This window comes from Poecilia reticulata, linkage group LG6, assembly GCF_000633615.1.
Source record: "Poecilia reticulata strain Guanapo linkage group LG6, Guppy_female_1.0+MT, whole genome shotgun sequence".
Classification (NCBI taxonomy): Eukaryota; Metazoa; Chordata; class Actinopteri; order Cyprinodontiformes; family Poeciliidae; genus Poecilia; species Poecilia reticulata.
Window position 1 is genome coordinate 10,919,806 of NC_024336.1, and position 20,374 is coordinate 10,940,179.

The following is a 20,374-nucleotide window of genomic DNA, read 5'->3' on the forward strand; positions in this document are numbered from 1 at the left end:
TGCTAGTCAAGAAGACAGCAAAAGTCTTAAGTGATTTATTTAAAGTCAAAGTCTTCTCCTGCACAGTTTAGAAATGTGTCACTTTCACATCCACACACACAATCAGGGTGGAATTCATCGGCGGAGAGCATTTCTGCTGGAAATTAAACAGGTGTCGGCGAACGGGAATGCATTATTTAAAGCAAATCTGTTTATTCACATTAAAATTTATAGGCTTTAAATCGGGAATATCTACTTTAATTTTTAAAGCCAAAGTGTTTAGCAAATCCAACTGCGGCGTCTCTGCAGAGCTGCTTAACTGGCTGAATAAACTGGAAGTAAATAAGATTAGCTGCAAACTGAGCAGGTTGGCAAACTGAGCAGGTTGGCAAATTAGCAGCGATTAGCCACAGATGATTTATGGATATAGTGCAAAGACTTTAAACCCCTAGAAACCTGAGAAGTTCTTAAACCCCCTTAAATTGATTGAACTTTTTTTTTTTCCCATTTGTGCAATTTGGTGTGGAAAACTAAAACTTTGAGACAAATTCTAAGTCGAAGTATTAGTGGTGTTTATCAAGTTTAAATTAAAGTATAAATCCTGCACCATGGAGTTTGTAGTCCAGCATAATAACAGGAACGTCCTGCTCTAGAACTACAAATCGCAAGAAAAAAAAAAGAAAATAAAGAAAATATAAAACAAAATATAAAACAAAAAAGTACAGAAAAAGCAAAAAATGACAAACAATGTATAACTTATCAGAATATACATTAAACTTGAAAATATGGGCGTATTTCAGACTTTTTGTACCCAAAATAAACTTTTGATACAGAATTTTCTTGCTAGAAATACATTTTTATTATTTTAGGAGAAAACGTTTTGACTATTTCCTGTATTTGAGTTAATTTCGGGATTTTTTTTTTTTTTTTTTTAACAAAAGAAAATACATAAATGTTTACATTTTTACTTTTGTAGTTCTGAGGTTGTCACAAAACGGAAAACTGAATGATGAAAACATTTTTATTGAAAATACAAACACTTTTCACAATTGGAAAAACAAATAATGGCACTAGTTTTTTTTTTCTCGTTCTTCTTCTTCGACTGATTATACGAGAGTAACAGACACGTCAGGGACATTTCTCGGCAACGGCTTAATGCAAACACAGCATGTATGATAGTGATGGGTCTGGTGAGGAGACAGACGTGAATGGACAGGATGCAAACAACAGAAAATGTCCAGTTCAAGAAGATCACTACCGCCCTACTGATCGGGTGCAAACTGTTGGGGACAAAATAAATTAATATGAGACGCTACCACACATTCACCAATATGATCACAGCAGAGTCTGGACATTTTGTAACTCGGCTGGGAGACGACAAGTTGATGAGACGTCTTGAAGACGAATCCCGGTCCATCAGATCAGCTGAACTGCATCCGATTATCTGCTCCGAACATCGGCAAAAGAAAAAAAGCGTTTGGAGTTCAGAGTGAGCGCCACTGATTCACCTAGACACCACGCGAACAAACCTCCGGGTTCAGTTGTTTTGTCAATCAGGTAGAGAGAAATATAAAAAAATCCATCCCCAAGTAGACGCAGTGAAAGACGTTCCTACCTGTCCAGGCGGTTGACTACGTCTCTCACTGTGTTGATGAGACTCTCGTGCTCCTGGGGGCTGCTGACGATGACGGTGTGGAGCTTCTTCATGTAAGAGTCGATGGTGTCGAGCGTCGGGGTTTCTCCGCTGCCTACAGACAGGAAGCACGCGTCCTCAGTGTTCAGATTGGCATCGCAAGCGTTTTCGTACCTACTGAACGTCTTCACAACTTTCACTTTCTTTTTTTTTTTTTTTTTTTTTACAAATAAAAATCTGAAATACCTGCGTTAGTTTTCGCCCAACCTAAAAGGTTCATCAACGAGTGGAAATCGATTCCATTTGTCGCAGATGTGTGACGAAAATATAGTCATTTTGTTCTGAGCCCCTTCTTGCGACTTTTCGCCCCCCTCCCCATGCAAAACTACTGGGGCGATTGGTGAGAATTTTTGAGTTTATCTGGACAACAGCAGGATCGATAGTTTTGGGGAGCGATTGTCCAAGGAAAGACATACTTTTAGACCAAAACACTAAACTCCCAAAGTCCAACGTAGCAGGCTAACGTCCCAAAGACACTGTCTGGGTTTTTTTTTCTTTTCCTTACAACAACATGGAAAACAAAATGAGATGTTACGGCGCATCAATCATTATTTCCTCCCACTCCAAACTCATAATAGTTGCCTTTCTCTGCCTTGATCACTGTGTTCACTACGTATTAAACTCCACATTTGACAAAACACCATGATGTATAATAACCTGAAATAATCTGCCAGAGGAACAGGACATTTTGTCCATGTTATAAATTAAAGTGCCTTGTTCTAATGGCAGATTATTTCTCTTACTTTTTCATCAAAATCAAGGAGTTATTGACTTGAAACAAGCTCCAATATCTTGGTGAAAACTTACTAGTTTTGTCTTATTTCAAGTGTACCAAGATATTTGAACTACAAAATAGACAAAAAATATTTAAGATCTTGTGTTTTTGCAGTGGAGGGAACACAACAGACAGGCCAACTTAAAAAACCCCATTTAATTTTCATTCCACTTCACATTTTGTGTTGGTCTGCCAGAAAAAAAAAAAATCACAACAAAACAAATAATCAACTATGACAAAATGTGAAAAAGTTCGGCAAGACTCTGTGTCTCAAACAAGACAATAACCTGTAATCATTTTTGCTACAGCCCATGTGGATTCGTCATTTTAACTCTCCCGTTCTCTCCTTCAGTGCGCCACATTCACAAGCATCCCGTCCCAAGTGAAGCTGCAGCCCATTCCAGGCGTTTATTACTTCCAGGCCGCGTGACTGCGATGGCATTTTTGTACGGGGGTCTCAAGACAATTTGCTTAAAATTGTTTCGCTGATCTTAAACGCTGCAGCTAAGTTGCAGTTGGGCACAAACATGCTGAGAATATAAAATCCTCTTCATCCCATAGAAAGCCCGTAATGAGCTAAATGATGTTATTGTTCCCCATAACCTCACAAGAAGAGATCGTCCTCGGAGCGCGGGCTCACTCACGCTTCACTGGAATTTCTCGAGTCGAGAAATGGAGGAAAGAGGCTTCATTTTTCAGCCTTATTCCAATTCAGTTTCAATTCTCTGTAGAAGATTCTCCAGCCTTCTGTCTTTTTTTAAAGGCTAAACTATCAGTGAAGTTTCTGTTTGACGTTTTGTGCACTTTATTCCTGGAGTTTTAGCTCTTTAAAGCTTTTATGCTTACTTCGTAATTACTTTAAATTGTGCTTTTAATACGTAAAACCACTAAATGTTTCCATTCTGAGTTTAAAGAAAAACGTACTAAAAAGATACTTGCGTGATTTGTGAATGGAGGAGGATTAAAGTCACTGAGGAAAAACAAAAAACACAGACGATACTCTAAGAACTCTGAGGGAAAAAAAGGCAATTCTCCTTGTAGTGGCCCTTATCCTCTTCTGTACTTACAGAACCGCTGCCAATAAAATCTTCTTATGAAAGCACAAGCGTGCCTTACTTTTATAGGAAGATTTCCTAATAAAGTTTAAGACATGCGGAGAACCCGTGGCTGAGTCGTAACCCTGGAAATATAAACTGCTGTAATTTAATTCAATTTAAGTCCAACAACTAAAAAAAAAAAAAAAAAATAAACCACAATCAAAGTGGGGAAAATAAAGCCAAACCTGCTCTTTGTAAACTAAGAAGCACACAAGGCTTCGTTCTACCCAGTTTAATTTAAAAGCTTTTCAACAGGAAGTACAAAAAGAAAAAAAGCCCCGGAGGCACTACCTGAAGTTTTGTAATCATCTTTCATTATGGAGCTCTGATGCAATAATTTATGGGCCTATTATGTCTATTTCTGCTGTTTGCCGAGTCTGCAGGGCTGCTGTCAGGAGAGCTAACATGCGTGGGAAATAATATCAACGTGAAATAAAGTTACAAAGGACGACTCACAGCAGATTTTGCCTGAGTATGCAACATGACTAACATGTTTACAACTGTTTAAAAAAACGAGTTTGGTACATGAGATGCAGCAAACTCAGATATGTTTTACCATGTTTGGGACATGCCTTTGCCAAGTCATTCATTTCAGTTTTTAATGTGTTGTCATGTTGGTCAGAAACTTTCTTGTGTTTTCTTTGTAAAATAGTTCAAAATCAGTCTGACTGTATGAAGAGACTGAAATATCAATTTTAAATTCTTGTCATTGGATTTCAGACTGGATTTTGATTGGACGGCTGCAGCACGTGAACATGTGTAGCTCTGGCTGAATGTTTAGGCTTGTTGTTGGTGAAACTCGGCAACGGTCTTAAGTGCTTTGCAGCTAACTGGTTTTCTCACTGGATTTTTTACCTCCATCCATCTTTCGATCAACATTGACCATAGTTGACCATCCAACTAAACAGCAATCATGTTTAATTTCCAAAGTGTTTTGTTTTGCAAAATGTGCAGTGATACTTTTCTGCCACACAACATCTTGCACTTGTACTGTATCAATCATTTTAGACCAGAACGCCCTTCCAGGATTGCCTGACCCCCCTTTTGGCTTTAAGCAAAAATTTAACTGAATTTCTAAATCATTTCTTTGAAAACTTGCTACAACACAATAAGTAGTAGTCCCGGTGCGCACTGTATGCTGGAAACAATATTAGGAAATAGCTAGCTAACTAGCTAGCGAGAGTATATTAGCAGCTAGTAACAGTGACCTGTCTGTGTGTGAGTCAAACTGTTGCCTGACAGAACGTCCTGCGAGAATAAAAATTACCTAAAACATAAAAGATTAAATACGCCTGCCATGATCAAATTTAAGACCTGTGAATGACGTATTTAAGGCCAACACGCTTTTTAAAACTGAAATTAAGACATTTTAAGTCCTTAATCTCAAAATGTCTTTTTAAGGATGTGCTGACACCGTGTACAACATGGCAAAATGCAAAAAGGTCAAAGACTCGTCGACACTTTTTCAGGGCGCTATCTCTCTCACCTGGCAGAGGCACCGTTGAGAAGCTGGAGGTGAGCGCCTGGCGCAGGGTTTCCAGGTGCTGGTGTAGGAGCCCGTTGCGCTCCCTCTCCTGCATCACGTCGCCCTCCAGCCGCTCCACCGCCCCGCGCATGCTCTCCACGTGCTTCTGCAGGGCCGCGTTGCGCTCCTCGTACTCCATGTTGGTCTTGCGCAGCTGCCGCATCTCGGCCTCTCTCGCTAATGGTTTGGGGGGGGGAATCCACAGTCACACACACATATGCTCTTAAGAGTCAACTCTTGGCTTACATGTGTCAAACTCAAGGCCCGGGGGCCAGTTCTGGCCTGCTGTAGGTCAAAAACATTGAGTTGTAGTGACTGCTGCTTCCGCCTTACTCAATGTCAAGTTATAGTTTGCAATTGATATGGTAATTCCTTACAAAAATTTCCTCACAAAATCGGTAATTTTGAGTGCAAAAAAGCACTAAAACAATCTTGGGAGAACAGCTGTTTACTGATATTTTAACAGTTTAATTGGTTTTATCAACACAGCCCTTTAAGAGCATTCAGATTTTTGATATGGCCCAACATAAAAATGGAGTTTGACACTCCTGCTCTAAGGGTTCGCTCAGACACTTGAGTTGTCCTCCCGACTCCTTTATTTTTACCTTTGCTGTGGTTGAGAAACTCTTCCGTGAAGATTGGGATGTCAAACACGGTCCTGTCCTTTCCCTCTGCGTCTTTCTGTTTACAGCCAAAGACATTAGAGAGGGAGGGAGGAAGATTAGCCGAACTGCCAGACACAGTCATTTATCTTACTGGGCTCTGGGTGGGCTGGTAATTGATTTTCTATCTGGCCACAAGACGTACACTGCGATACAGTTTTTATGAAATGCGGGGATGGAAGTAATTTCATCATTTCTGCATCCGAGATAGGAAAGGCCGTGCAATAAATCTGCTCTAAAAACAGGCGCTGAAACAGAAGAACGCGATACAATAGAGCTTTCACTCCCTCCTTTTGTAACAACGCGCCATCCTTCTTCATTTCCCCCCCAACATAATGACATTCATGCTGAATCCCCCTGCTGGTGCTAATCTGGAAGGAGCGGGGTGGGAGGAAGCGACACTATTCCCACGGCAACGCTCATCCCGGTTCAGTCACCTTGGCCACAACCCTCCGCAAGGTTCTTAAAGTAGCTACACAGGAAAGAGAAAAAAAAGTCTCTTAATTACACGCTGAAGTTAATAAAAATGAATTGCACGGTAAGTGGAAGCTAAGCATTTGGATCATAAACACAGCTCTAAGGAGGATTAACCCCCGGCTTCAGTCGTGCAACAATGAGCACTAAATGTTTGGAGCTAGAGGAAGGGCCAACGGCGCTCCCAGGGGAGAACACGGATTATATGGCCTTAGAGTTGATCAATTAAACTAACAGTTCATTTTTATACACTTAAAGTAGCATTTTGCGTCTTTGGTGTATGTTTTTTTTCCCCAAATAAAATTAAATAAACCATGGTATTTTCTCGCCTTTTGTTAAATGCAGGGTCACTGATGTAGCAGTCAGCGATCTTCCTTTGGAGGAACTCTCTCTTGTTTTGGAACTTGCAGCGGGAGGCGGTACGGGCTTCTTAAGTTCAACTGAGTGAATGTCTCTGGAGATGATCCAGAGTCTTGGGTATACGCTCTTATTCACTCTTCTCTTCAGCTCACCCTGCAAGTTTTCTAAAGGATTTTGTTCTGAGGACCAAAAAAACCATGAAAAAAGAGATGGCCCATTTCCCCCTTTTTTGGCAGAAGTCTGAATCTGTTTTCTTGTTACAATTCAGCACGTCAATAAAATATACAAACAAAACTTTGTGGAGGTTTTTGCTCTTTTGGAAGGTTTAGAAGTATGAGGGTTTTTAAAAAATAATTTATATTAAAATATTAGGGGTTTTATCTGATTTCATTGGGGGGAGTTGATCAATGAGACCTTAAATATAAGTATGAAGGCTAGAAAGTCCAAATTAACTTCTGATCTGGGCCAAACTTTAGAAAGGGCTTTCAGGGGCAGTAGCCCAGGGTGCCAAATGTTTCACATTTACATTTAATTTTTTTTTTTTTTAATGAATGTGTGTTTTGCTAAAAATGTACTTTATATAACAGCCATAGATCCATGTTAGGTGAACTGTAGTAATACTTTTGGGATTTTTTCAACTATAAACAATACTCAATTATATGAAAATCATTAAGTTATTGTAATTTTTTTGTGTGTGTGTGTAGGTGTAGGTGTGTATCCTTTGAGCTACTAGAGAAGGGATGTATTAAACCTACTATCATCAGTTGGTATCATCAGTTCACACCTGGTTATGATTATTACTGATATTATTATTGCAACATTTGCAATTAGAAATGAATGCAAAAGCTCAACAGTTTTTAAATGCAATAATCTTAATAAAGTCTGGAATACCGTTCAAAAACTCTTTATTACTATCTTTTGATTAATTTATTTATGACAGTGTTCATTTTTTCTGTTTTTGTTGTGAATGTTTTGTGGGCTGCTGCCAGTCCTGGCCAGGGTTCTCTTGCAAAAGAGATTTTTAATCTCAGTGGATTTTTCCTGGTGAAATAAAGGTTAAATAAATAAATAAATGTTTAATAATGGGCTATAATTTGAATTAGCAAAAAAATGTAATTCTTTAGTGAGTACGGCACCAAAATGGTTTCCATCCAAGTAAATCTGGCCCTGCTGATGACATTTCTCCTCACTGAATAAATTCACTCGCATCAAACAAATTGAATTTTTCTATGATTACGTGAAATTGTTTTCAGGCTCTTCACGCTTCTTTATCAGGAGGCACCAGTAAATTCAGTCAGGGTTGCATATCTACAATCTACAACTTGCCTTGTGTTTGCAAGCTGACAAACACAAGGCAGGCCTGCTGCTGGATTTTCAAAATAAAACAGCCAGACCCACAGTTAATGCGTATCTATCTCTCATCAACGCCACATGACATGTTTCACAATGGAATTATTTATTTAGAAAGAGCCATGCTAAAATGTAATAGCAGAAGTTCCCCCCCCATGATTTACCAGTTTTCAGAACAAACCAGAAAACCCTCCCTCTCCAGCATGACTAGATTTTATTGTTCCACACACAATCATGCATTGCTGTTGAGTCATAACAGCAACTTTGGTCAATACTGCCAAGATTTTCCATTGAACGTGAAGCACATTTAATAACTTTTAATTATTTTTCAGCTCCGTCTGCATGTTTATCATTTCTTTCCTACAATATGGCCAATATTCTATTGCATAAAAAAAGTTTGATCAGGATTTATATATACGTGTGTATGTATCTATTTAAATATTTGAACAATTATATAACAAAATATATAAAACACCACATCAGAGCACGTTCGATGTCCTCAGTCAATCTTTTAAGTCTGTTTAAAATAAATAAGATTAATTTAAAAAAAAACAGTCCTTCCTTAATTATCCCAATCACTTGTTATTTCCTAACTAACTCAAAAGTCCCTCTAGATTTCATCAGCACCACATGATCTTCATCACTGTGACCTGAACTGACACAGCACAGTGATCCTCAGCCTTAGCTCCAGTCTGATTTGTTAATGACGGCTATTTTGTCCCTGAATTTATTTCTGCGGTACATTTTTCTCTGCTCCAATATGATGCTCACCTATTGTATTCCCAATACTCTGGCCAACAACAAAGATAGCTCACTGTGTCTTTTAAAGCCGCTGACTGTTTCAGGGGAGGGAGGGAAATGTCTGCAGTAGGCATACATCTCACCTCTATAGAAAATCTTGGCAATGAAAGCGCTCAGCTTGCTTCCTCTGATTGAGGGTGTTTTCATACCTGATAGTCCGGTAGACTCCGTTCAACTGGGGACAAAATTTGCAACTTTTTTTTTCTTCTACATTTTGGGCTGTTGTGGTTCGCTTTCACACCACATTGCGTCAAAAGAACCAAATCCTTTGAAAAACATATTCACCTCCTTGCCTGAGGTGGCGCTGAACCAATAACTACTGAAGGAAACAAGAAGAAAACCTCCTAAGAAGACAATGAGTGCAATGTCCTTCTTCACAAAATGTGAACAAAAATCGAGTAGCGTCAGATTTTAGCCGTTGTCAGATTTTAGCCGTTGTCAGATTTCTCTTTCATCTTTGGTAAAAAACCAAAAGCCACTTCTCACACTAGTGCCAGACTTGCGTGTTTGCTTTGATTGGATTTACCCAGAATGCCCAGCAGTATAATCCACTTCCTGCATCGGGCGCAGTCACCCGTCCGCTTGCATTCAAATGCAAACTGCACCAGAGTTCACTTCAACTGAACGGACACCTAGGATTTAACGTGGACCGGAGTTTGCTTGCAGAGTTTGATTGCACCTTCACAAAGGAACCAGACGTTTTGAGCAAATGAACTAGAGTTTGATTAAAGTGAACTAAACACTTTAATCAATGTGAATTCATCCTGAAACTCCTGGATATTTCCACCTTTGGACATTTGTTTCTGAGGAGTTACAGCTACTTGAGCACTGACTAAGTTTACAGAAAGACTCTCGAGTTGTGGAAAAATCACAGCCTCAGTCTTGCGGATCATAGCACAGAAACTACAATGACCAACCCAGTTCTATTGTTGTGCTTTGGGAATTTTTGCAGCTTGTTCTTTGCACATTTACTACTGGCAGAACCTCTTTCCTGTGGGAGGAACCGACAGCACCAAGATTTCCCAGGAGTTCTGCACTTTAGTTCTGATGAAGTATGAAATGTCCTGGCCAGAGAGATCTTGGTGAGTGAAATGGTTTCATCAATCCATTTGGTTTGGGTTCTCTTTCATAACCGCCTGCTGCTCCTTGAGGAAAGCATAAATAAAAAGAAATCCACTCTCTTCGGCTGGAATTTCCATATCCCTAAAGTCACTGAGGAAGCAGAATGTTGTAAAATGATTTAAATCATCATATTTTTTTGTTGTTAATGTTTTTGTGATCATTTCATAAAACGTCCAGCTCATTTTGTGGCCCAAGTCACAAACCCCTTAGGTAAGAGCTTTTCACCCCATGACTTAATAGGGTTGTGTAACACATAAAACTCTTAAGTGAACTAGAAGAGGGTTTCTTCCCCTAATGAAATATGATAGTTAGCACTTATGAAGGGCAATTTTGAGCGTTACCACCAGGCAGGAAAGACTTACTGACCTCATGAAGAGCCTCGCTGGCGACTTGGTGCCCAACATCTGGAGAGGAAGGAAAGAATAAATGAAGGGGACATCATCACGGATGAGTCAGATTTTCTGGGATTGCAGGCTTGTCGTCAGCTCGTTACGAACTCATGGAAATGAACGAAAACAGAGAGGTCAATAAAAATGTCGACACTTTATATCAATCAGCTCAAATGAGGCAATCCTTCAAGCTCAGTGGAAAGGGGATTTTTTCCACCAAGCAGAGCCGTTTTTCCTCAACTTTTTTTTTTTTTGCGGAGGATGTAACATTTCAAGATGAACAGATGCAAAATATGGCCAAAAATGGCAAAAAGGTAATTGAATCTTATGTTTAGCTGTCTGAACTGCTACCTTTACTTCCCCACTGACTGGACAAAATACACTTCTAGCATTTGTAGTTCTGATTTGATTTACAGTGAGTGAAATAAACTATATTTATATAGTAAATACACTTCTAATGGTATTTCTTTCAATACTTTTTCCCCTATTTCTTTTCACATTATTACACGCAACTTCATTTCTGAACTCACTTGTTTTGGTTTCTTTCTGTGGATGGATCAGTTCACTGCAAAAACACAAAATCTTCACAAAGTTTAAAGTAAAAGTAACTTTTCAGCAAGATAAAGTATAATTATTATGTGTATGTATATATATATATATATATATATACACACACACACACACACACACACACACACACACACACACACACCAGTGGAAATAGGACTTTTTATATCTATATTCAATAATTATCGACTTAAAAGTGTATAAACTTAAAATTATTGTTTTTAAAAATTAAAAAACTATTTTTTCAGCCGATTTCATGTGAAGCATCTGTGAGAATCATTGGAGGGTTGAAACTGTGCTATATGTAAGTCTGATGTCATTTCATTTCATAAAACACGATTATTTATTTTGCCGGAAAGTTACTTTTAAGTTAGTTTTGCCTTATTTCTAGTGTACTAAAATATTTGCATTGGAAACTAGAAGAAAAATATTTTTGGTAAGATTTTTGTTTTTGCAGTGTTGGGTTGTTACAAACACCTGCTCAACATTTCATGTCTCTAGCACCTTCAGAAATATGTTTACCATGAGAAATTGTGATGTGTTGAATACTTATTTTAATTAAAAAAAGGAGAACTCTTAAAATTTCCCTGACTTTCTTTCAACCACACAGGCGTCTGCAAAAGTTGCCCATACAGACTGAACTTAATGCAACCCAAAGCTCCAGCTGATCGCTTGGTGATTGGATGTCTTGGTGAAAGGACTCGGAAAGGTCACGCAAAAAAGAGAAACCACCCATTCCTGACTGCTTCCTCCTCCACTTACCCTCATTACACATTCAACTTCCTGTGAGTCATCCTGTCTGGAAAGGACTCCTCAGTCAACAATGACTGGTTTATCCAAACATCTTCAGACTAAGGAAGCGTCTCTCTAAAACACTTTTCTAACAGGAAGTCCCTTCGTCCTCACCGCCTCCCAAAAAAAGGGAAAGGCGGCTGGCCGCCTGACCGTGTCTCACCTCCCCGGTGCCTCTTGCCCTTCTGCTTCTCCTGGACCTTCCTGGTGAAATGCTTGTAGGCCTCGGTCTTCTGGTACTTCTCCAGCTCTCGCATGTAGCGCTCCTTATCTCGCTCCGCTTCGTCCAAATAACGCTGCGGAGGGAAGGCGGCACACGTTCAAAAGTCCATGCATCTGTTTCAAAAATGCTAGGTTTTATAAGTAGTAGAAAATAGATTAATTAAAAGACAAAAAAAAAAAAAAAAAACTAGAAATTTTTCTGACAAAAAGTCACTAAACCAAATCAGGTCGGAGATTGACAGAATTAAAGGCCGACCTCCGACCTTCCATTCAACAGCAAGACTATTGAAAAAGATGTTTCAACAGTTAAATAGTTTCTTAACGTCGACCAACCGAGGCTGCCCTCGTCAGAGTGTTCAATGACATCCACTTAAACACGGACGGTGGGAGAACCACAGTGCTGGTTCTGTAGGACTTTATTCCAGCTTTTGACACTGTTGACCATGACATTTTACTGAATCGAGTTGGGTCAGATTCTCCAGCCCAGTACTCAACTGGTTCGACTCTTACATAAAGAACAGGGACTTCCTAGTTTCAGTAGTCAATTTCTCATTAAAAGTCACATGACATGTGGGGTACCCCAAGGTTCAATCCTAGGACCCTTCCTATTCAATATTTATATGCTCCCACTAGCTCAGGTTATAACGGGAAATAAGATTAGCTACCATAACTATGCAGATGATACACAGCTCTACATCACGATGTCACCAGGTGACTCTGAAYCYRTCCAAYCACTRAAYAGATGCTTAGAACAGATCAATGTGTGGATGTGCCAAAACTTTCTCCAGCTGAACAGAAACAAAACTGAAGTTATTATCTTTGGACCTAAAGAGGAGCGATCTAGAGTTATAGATCTAGAGTAAATGCACAGCTTCAGTTATTACACTAAAACCAGCGATCAGGCCCGAAATTTGGGAGTAGTGATGGACTCTGACCTGAACCTTCAGAGCCACATTAAGACAGTCACAAAGTCGTCGGCCTTCTATCGCCTGAAGAGCGTCTCCAGGATTAGAGGACTGATGTCTCAGCATGATCTAGAGAAACTCATCCATGCGTTTATCTTTAGTCAGGTTGATTACTGCAGCAGTGTCTTCACAGGTCTGCCTAAAAATATTAATCAGTTTCGATCCACAAGACTGCTGCTCTCGTTCTCACTAAAACCAGGAAGACAGAGCACGTAACACCAGTTTTAAAGTCCCTACACTGGCTGCCTGTAGCTCAAAGAACAGACTTTAAAATACTGTTGTTAGTTTATAAATCACTAAACGGTTCGGCACCACAATACATTAAAGATCTGCTGTTGCTGTACCAACCTTCCAGAACCCTCATGTCTTCTGGCTCTGCATCCCCAGAACCAGAACCAAATGAGGAGAAGCAGCATTCAGCTTCTATGCACCACAAATCTGGAACAAACTTCCAGACTGCTTTTAGAGTTGCTTTGGACTAGCAGCCAGTGGAACATTGATCAACATGTTCGACGTGTATTTACTTGATGATTTTGATGATGAGATTTGACAAAACAATGTTTATTGCTTGTTTCATATTTGGTTACTGTGTCATGTTTTTGTTGTGTGAAGCACTTTTAACTCCATTGTTGATGAAACGCGCTTTATAAATAAACTTGACTTGAAAAGATGAAGGGCTATCATTAGTTAGGGTTACTGTCACTGTCCTGTACACATTCTGTGCAGGTATTCCATAAAGAAAAACAAAGGTCGATGTTTTAGGGTCTAAAGAACGACATGTTTTAGACACAAATGTAACATTTAGCAGTTTGGCTTAGAACAAGAGTTTTCCACGCTCTTTTGTGCCTGCTGGTTAATTCTGACGCTGTCCCGTTTTGAGCGCTGCTGCGACGGGAAGCCAACACAAACACCACCTTCCAGACATTTCTCTTCACGGTTGCGCGCCCAAGAGCCGAGAGCCGTCTGGAAACTTCTCGTCCTGACCTGCTTCTCCTCCGGGGGCAGCTTGCTCCACTCATTGCCCAGCATCCTGGTGATCTCTGGGAAGGGCACGTCCGGACGCTCCGCCCGCAGCTGCTCCCGCCTGTCGTTCATGAAGCGAACGTAGCCCGTCAGGGGAGCTTTGGGCGCGTTGCTGTCCTTCATTGGCTTCTTCCTCTTCCTCCCTTTGGTCCAGCTGCCACGTCGAGGTTTCTGCAGGAACAGCACAAGTTGAGATACGACAGGAGGAAGGCGGCAGGTAGCAGCTTTCGTGGGAGTTTCCTGCCCTCTGAGGAAAAAATAAAGAGAGAGGAAAAAAAGAAAAAGAAGTGAAAAATGCGTCATTTGATATTTGTTAGCTTCTTACCTCATCTCCATTTCTCTGGCTGTTGTTGTCAGCGTTGCCTGCAGGAGAGCCCGTTTGCTCATCCATCACTTTCAATGAACACAGGAAGAAAAAAAACACACAAAAAAACAGGAAATCTGAAACTTAATATCTGTAAATTTAATATGCATTTACATAAGATCCAAAAAGGTCAGTGATTAACTAAGGTAGGGTTTTATCAGAAGCAGCCAGATGGGACAACCCTCTGCCGGCTAAAAGTGGGTCGAGCTTTTTTTTTTTTCCTCAAACACATTGGAAGCAGTGAACAGCAATGCCAGGAAATAGACTACTCCTTTTTGCAGCTGGATCTACTTTTCCACCAAACTCCTCCCAGCCTGGACTCCAAGCTCTCCTCCTGGCTGGCCATGTTTCCTCTAATAGAAATGTCTTGCCGCTATCAATCATTAATGAGAAAGTGACGGGGAAAGAAAACGGTGTTCACTGGAAATGCTGGAGAAGTTGTATTTCAGCGGGGCGGAGGGATTGTACCACCTGGAATGTTAACATGCTAACTTTTCATTCGTACAGCGACCAGAATTAGAATTTATGTGTGTAACCAGGAGGAAAATGTCATTGTGACATTTAGACATAAATAGTGTGCATTGACAAGCTGAACTAACCAAAACTGGTTCAATTCTTCAGTGAGACTTTTTAAGCATTTTTGTTTTTAGCGGTTCTAGACTATTTTGACCAGAGCGGCTAAGTTAGGGTCAGCATTTTTTTTTTTTAAATACCGGTAGTTATATTGTTGAATCAACCTTCCACATCACTCAGGTCTCCTGGTTCTGGTCTACTTTGCATTCCCAGAAGCAGAAGCAAAGATGGAGATTCAGTTTTTATGCTCCATTTGATAAAACGTAATGTTTGTTGCTTGTTTCATAAATGGCAGCTGCSKGGTTTCCAACGGTGTATTATAAACCTGGTGGACCATCTTCCACCTGGTGGACCTGGTGGAAGATGGAGATTCAGTTTTTATGCTCCATTTGATAAAACGTAATGTTTGTTGCTTGTTTCATAAATGGCAGCTGCRTGGTTTCCAACGGTGTATTATAAACCTGGTGGACCACCAGGCTTTACTTGTGTCCCCACCATGCTTAGCATTGTTTAATTATTTTAGTTTCTTTTTTTAAGACTTTATAGTTGGTGTTTAGGTTTTAATTTTCCAGTCTTTCAATAACCCATAACTACCAAGTGATATTTTCAAGTTTCGTATCAACTTTAAACATTTTTTAACTCAAAAATATGGCGGTGGGCTGGATGACTGCCCTACCACCGGGCTTAGCAAGTTTTTCTGGGGGAAACCCTGAGCAGCTTTATTATGTTTTTATGGCATAAAGTACTTTGAACTGCTTTGCTACAAATAAACTTGTCTTGACAGTTGTTCAGTACAAAAGATTGGAAAACAAAAAAAGGGCAATATTTCATGATTTAATATATCAAAACTGAGATCCAATCTCAATACGGCTGAAGCTAAAAGTGCACCACCTTAATTTTTGAATTCACAGTTAAAGTAAAACTGTGAAGGCAGGAATTAGCTGTTGTTTCTGTACCAGCGCATATCGTAAAACAATTAACTAAATAATATGTCTTCAGAACGGGGGTAAAAACTGGAATCAGTACCAGATTTACAGGGGGACTGGCCCTTGTTGGCCCCTGTCTAGGACCGCCCATGCAGTTCTTACAGATCGGGCTGAAAGACGCCAGAGCTTAGCTGTACGGAAACATATTAAAGGCAAACGGGAACACATAAAACATGAGCACCCCTAATAAGAATGAACTCTCCAGACGTCACTTAATAAATGTGCAGCACTGCCCTCTGCTGGGGTTCAACCTAGATATATATATATATTCATTCGAAGATTACAAGCTTGATGATATTTTAGGACTAGAGTAGAGCAGGATTTATCATCACACCATTCACTCAAATAAAAAATTGAAGAGTCAAAGTAAATATCTCTTTCATTTTAGAAATTGATTGACCAACCCCTTGGATTGTCTCTACATAATCAATGAGGTTTCAGTAACAAAACATAAGCTTAGAAATCACCAACTAATGCATTTAGAAACATTCATTTAAATCAGTGATCAATTCTGTTAAATGTTTATCATTATATGTGTGAGCAGAGTAACTATTGTAGCCTTTATTAAAGAAAAAAGAAACTGAGGACCATTTCAACATTTCGAGACAGCTACCAAATGTTTAAATATTAAGTGTCATATTAAAGATGTTATTAAACATCTTTGACTTTTAATACAAAAACAAATAGAACATAATCAAATTAATAATATCCATTCATATAGCTTAACATGTCCTACTTTCAAATATTTGTGAGTGCAAAAACCCCCCACCAAAAGACACTGCAAAATATTTAAAATATGAGTTTAAAACATTATATATACATGTTGTCATACTTCTCTTGTTCAAACAGTATGGGTTATCGCCACGTACTGTAAAATGCCCATATGTAAGAAAAAGCATTACTATCTGAATCAATGAGAAAGTAATAAAGCACACGAGGTCAATAAAACTTAAATGATGTTACAACAGCTTGGCTCCCACATAATAGTATAATTAATAATTATTTGTGTGTCATAGTGGTATAGCAATGCTTTCAATAAAAAAAAAATAGATTAATAAAGAAATAAAACTCCGTAACAGATAATGCCTCTATTACTAAAGAGAGAGGTTAAGTACGACGATGCATAGTTTGTTACATACTGTCAGGTTTTACTATGTAAAAAGACGCATTACACATTATTGGCTGCACATTTAAATAAAATAAAAAATTAAAGGAATTTATATGCAGAAAACTGAACAGGGTTAAGATACATTTTTTAAGTAATGCTTCGTTTGAAATGGTCAGCTTAGCTTAAATAAATGGTCAACTATCTTAACGTTACATCAACCGGAGCCTTTTCTAGATTCCTTTAGTAGTGCTTACACGTTAAGTAAAAAAAAAAATGTTGCTAATAAATATCTGTGAATAAATGTATTTTTAGACATACGTCTTAGAAAAGTTTCACCTGTACAGAGAGAATAATTTACTTGTTTAACTTCGGGTTCGCTTCTGAAAGCTAGCGCTAAAATTAATGTAATACAATATTATCAATATGTGTTCAAAGGCACCTTTACCAGCCACAGTTTGCATGCTCACGACTAACAATACCCGGGGCTTTGGGACAAACAATTAAATTATAGAATCAACAGCAGTTAGTGGCTAGCATCACCTACAGTCCATAATGCTAATGTCCTAATAGCTAGCTATCACTACGTTTAACAGCTTTAATGACTAAAGCATTCATTTTTATTTAACAGTATTATATATGCCGACAACGACTTTCGTGAGGTACCAATCATTCACTATGATTTAACATTAGCAAGTGTCAGAATAAACCCAACTGCTGAGCTGGCAGCTAACTGTCCACCAAGCTAACATTAGCGCTCAGTTAGCAACGAACACACGAGAGGAGCAATTATCGCTTTTACTTTGTCCTAATAGCGTTGTAAAGCATACCGAATAACATTATTTTCATACATACAGTGATATCCATGCATTAAAGACTGACCTTAGTGAAAGTGATTCGTTGCTGTAGAAGGCAAATTTCCCAACCAAAACAATACAACAGCTACGCCATAGAAACCCAGTAGATAGAACAGCTATTCATTCATGTCTGGATGCATCCAGCTAAACCTATCTGTTAGAGGAAATACTGAGCAACTTTATTACCTCAGTTTAAACTACAACAGATACGACATGTATATCAGTGAAGCAACATAAAACAACGAGAGTCTTATAAACAGTATAATTTGCTAAAGGCAGATAGACATTTCTATATATTCTAGTTCTTTGGCTGGTCTTTGGGTTTCCGTTTTCATCGTGGATGTATTGCCAAGACCGCCGTCCAGCTTTCTTCCTCTGCTGCCCTCTGGTGTCCATTGCCTTTCATTGCGTTTATTTACATATTGCCACGTTACAACCGCAAACTTTAATGTGTACTGTGATTTTGTGAAAATGATAAATGTTTGACACATGGAGACGTCGGAAATATTAACCAATTCTTTTCAAAACAGTCTGAGCTCGGTCATGGAGCAATATTTAAAAGTCTCTATGTGAATAGATATCTCATAATGAGATGAGCTTGAATTATCATTTTAGAATCTGCCCTAAACGCCTCCACAACTTTCTAACCAACATGTCTAAGTGCGTTCTTTGGTCTTCATAATGCTGTTTGCTCAATAACCTGTGTGAAGTTTGTGGTTGTAATGTAACGGAATGCAGAAAAAGAACAAATTATCCAGACAGACAGTCAACACGTATCTCAAACGTTGCCTGAGATTAAGTGTCAGGGAAAGACTAACACTTATTTGAAACAAACACACTGCAAATCACCAATCAGGGGGGGGAATAAGTTAGCACCCGCATCCTAATTGAATCTTTGATTGCAATCTCATACCAATTATCCCGCGCTAATCCAGCAAAGTTCCCAGGCTCATTACACACAGGTTGGCCACATCAAGCTGCCTCTTGGAGATTAGCTAATGAAGTCACAAACCAAAGAGAAGCGCGTCGCTTTAACAGACAGAAGAAGATACAATCAGCGGCTGGGGAAATTAAATATCTAATTCCACAAATAACCACTCATGTTGAAGTATTCCTGAAGTTCTAGTCAGATGTTTACATACAGACAGGATGATGGTAGAGACGGTGGTAGGAGATTTTCTAGAATAAACCTTTCATTTTTTTCCAGTGAGAACTGTGACTACAACACACATCTTCAATAGAATAAACAAAAAACAAGAGAAGAGTTGGATGGATGCAGAGCAGAAATTCACTTGTTGCAGCAGCACACTAACAAATTATGATGTAAAAATGTGAATATAAGAATGATCCCAAATTCACTCAAAAACAGGTTTTGGAATGGCTTTTAGATTGGTTGAAGCAGGTTAATGTAAAGCTACTGCACAGGCTGGGACTACGCTTAAAAGGTTCAACAATGCCAAGAAACCAGCTAATAGAAAAGAAAGCATAGGTTACCGCTTTTTAGTGAACATTTATCCAAAAGATACATTTTAGCCTTTATGTCCAGTTTTAACATTGTTTGGAGGAAAATTCACAATGAACATTACAATTTATTACCTCACCAAGGCGACAAAAACAGCTTAAATGCAGCACCAAACACCCAAAACGAATGTAAAGATGAACAATGTCTTGAGACGTCGTCTTTGGCTTTTCTGCAGCTCGTCTTTGTTTTGTTTAGATTTTTTACTGAGCTGTGTTTTTGTTTGGTTTTTTTTCAACTGAAGTGAAAACCAATTAAATCTACAGGTGCACAAATTGAACACAGAAGAAAAAGTATCGGCTTGAAATATGGCAATTATCTGCTAGCAGAAAATTTATTTCCTAGCACTTTTTTTCCCCTTTTTTTGCAACAGTCATTAAATAATAAGAAGCGTTGCTGCAGCGTGGAGCCGTGTTAGCCACTAATTGGGTGAGCAGAGGCGTGATGCAGACCAACTGTTCAGCTCCTAGAAGCGGTGGGTCTGCCTCTGTTTTGTTTTTGTTTTTTTTACTTTCACCCCCACCACATTTTCTTAATATTATTTTTTTTAAATAAAGACTCAATAATCCGGAGTTTTTGAAACAACCCCCCCAATACACAAACTGATAGCCACCTGCTCCCGCTGGAGAAGCTGTTGGAAATAAAAAGTCTTAAAGCTGCAAAGTGGCAAAACGCTGACACACACTCCCTCCCCCACCAGGACGCCGAGTGGTGAGGCGTGAAGTTACAGTAGATTAGTCCAATTAGGAAAGCAGTCTAAAAATATATCAAACAGCACATAAAATACCAATGAGAACTGAAGTACAGCTTGCATTGCTGGCCTGAATTTGAACTTTTTGGTCTTTTAAAAAAAACAATGTATTGATTTTTGTCTTTTATTTGCATGAGGACAGGTGTTAAGCTTAAACAAAAAGCAGAACACTACGACATTTAGAGCCTTAGCTCATTTGCAATGCACATCCCCAGATGTGCCTTTAGCAACATAAAACAAGTTAAAAGACAAATCAAAACAACATATCAAGATAAAAATGTCATGCATGATGCCATGAATCCTAAAGTTGACTTAAAACGGAACACGATTAAACATGGCGAGACGTGGTGGTGGCAACATCATGCTGTGGGGATGCTACTCTTCAACAGAGATGGGCAGAGTTGATGGTTGGAGCTAAAACAC

At 39.1% G+C, this 20,374-nt stretch overlaps 1 protein-coding gene across 5 annotated transcripts; it reads right to left on the minus strand.

Moving 5' to 3' along the window:
* Positions 1–989: 989 nt before the first annotated feature.
* Positions 990–19,345, minus strand: hmg20a (high mobility group 20A). 5 transcript variants are annotated; one of them, XM_008411177.2, is made up of 9 exons: positions 19,278–19,345; positions 14,122–14,189; positions 13,758–13,967; positions 11,750–11,882; positions 10,205–10,242; positions 5,675–5,750; positions 5,031–5,246; positions 1,595–1,727; positions 990–1,423 (listed from the first exon to the last, which is right to left on the minus strand). In XM_008411177.2, the coding sequence occupies exons 2-9, from the start codon at positions 14,185–14,187 to the stop codon at positions 1,420–1,422; spliced, it is 876 nt and encodes a 291-aa protein (XP_008409399.1). In that variant the 5' UTR covers positions 14,188–14,189; positions 19,278–19,345; the 3' UTR covers positions 990–1,419. The 5 variants fall into 5 exon arrangements, with proteins under 5 accessions (XP_008409399.1, XP_008409398.1, XP_017160989.1 ...); XM_008411176.2 differs by lacking the exon at positions 19,278–19,345 and adding an exon at positions 17,707–17,984; XM_017305500.1 differs by lacking the exons at positions 14,122–14,189; positions 19,278–19,345 and adding an exon at positions 17,707–17,984.
* Positions 19,346–20,374: the final 1,029 nt, after the last annotated feature.

Excerpts from the sequence above, each read along its gene's own strand:
- hmg20a (XM_008411177.2), bottom strand. The coding sequence starts at position 14,187 with ATGGATGAGCAAACGGGCTCTCCTGCAGGCAACGCTGACAACAACAGC. Across the intron at positions 10,243-11,749 it reads GGGCAAGAGGCACCGGGGAG|ATGTTGGGCACCAAGTCGCC; the intron begins GTGAGACACGGT and ends CTTCCTCTCCAG. Across the intron at positions 1,728-5,030 it reads CTCAACGGTGCCTCTGCCAG|GCAGCGGAGAAACCCCGACG; the intron begins GTGAGAGAGATA and ends TCCTGTCTGTAG.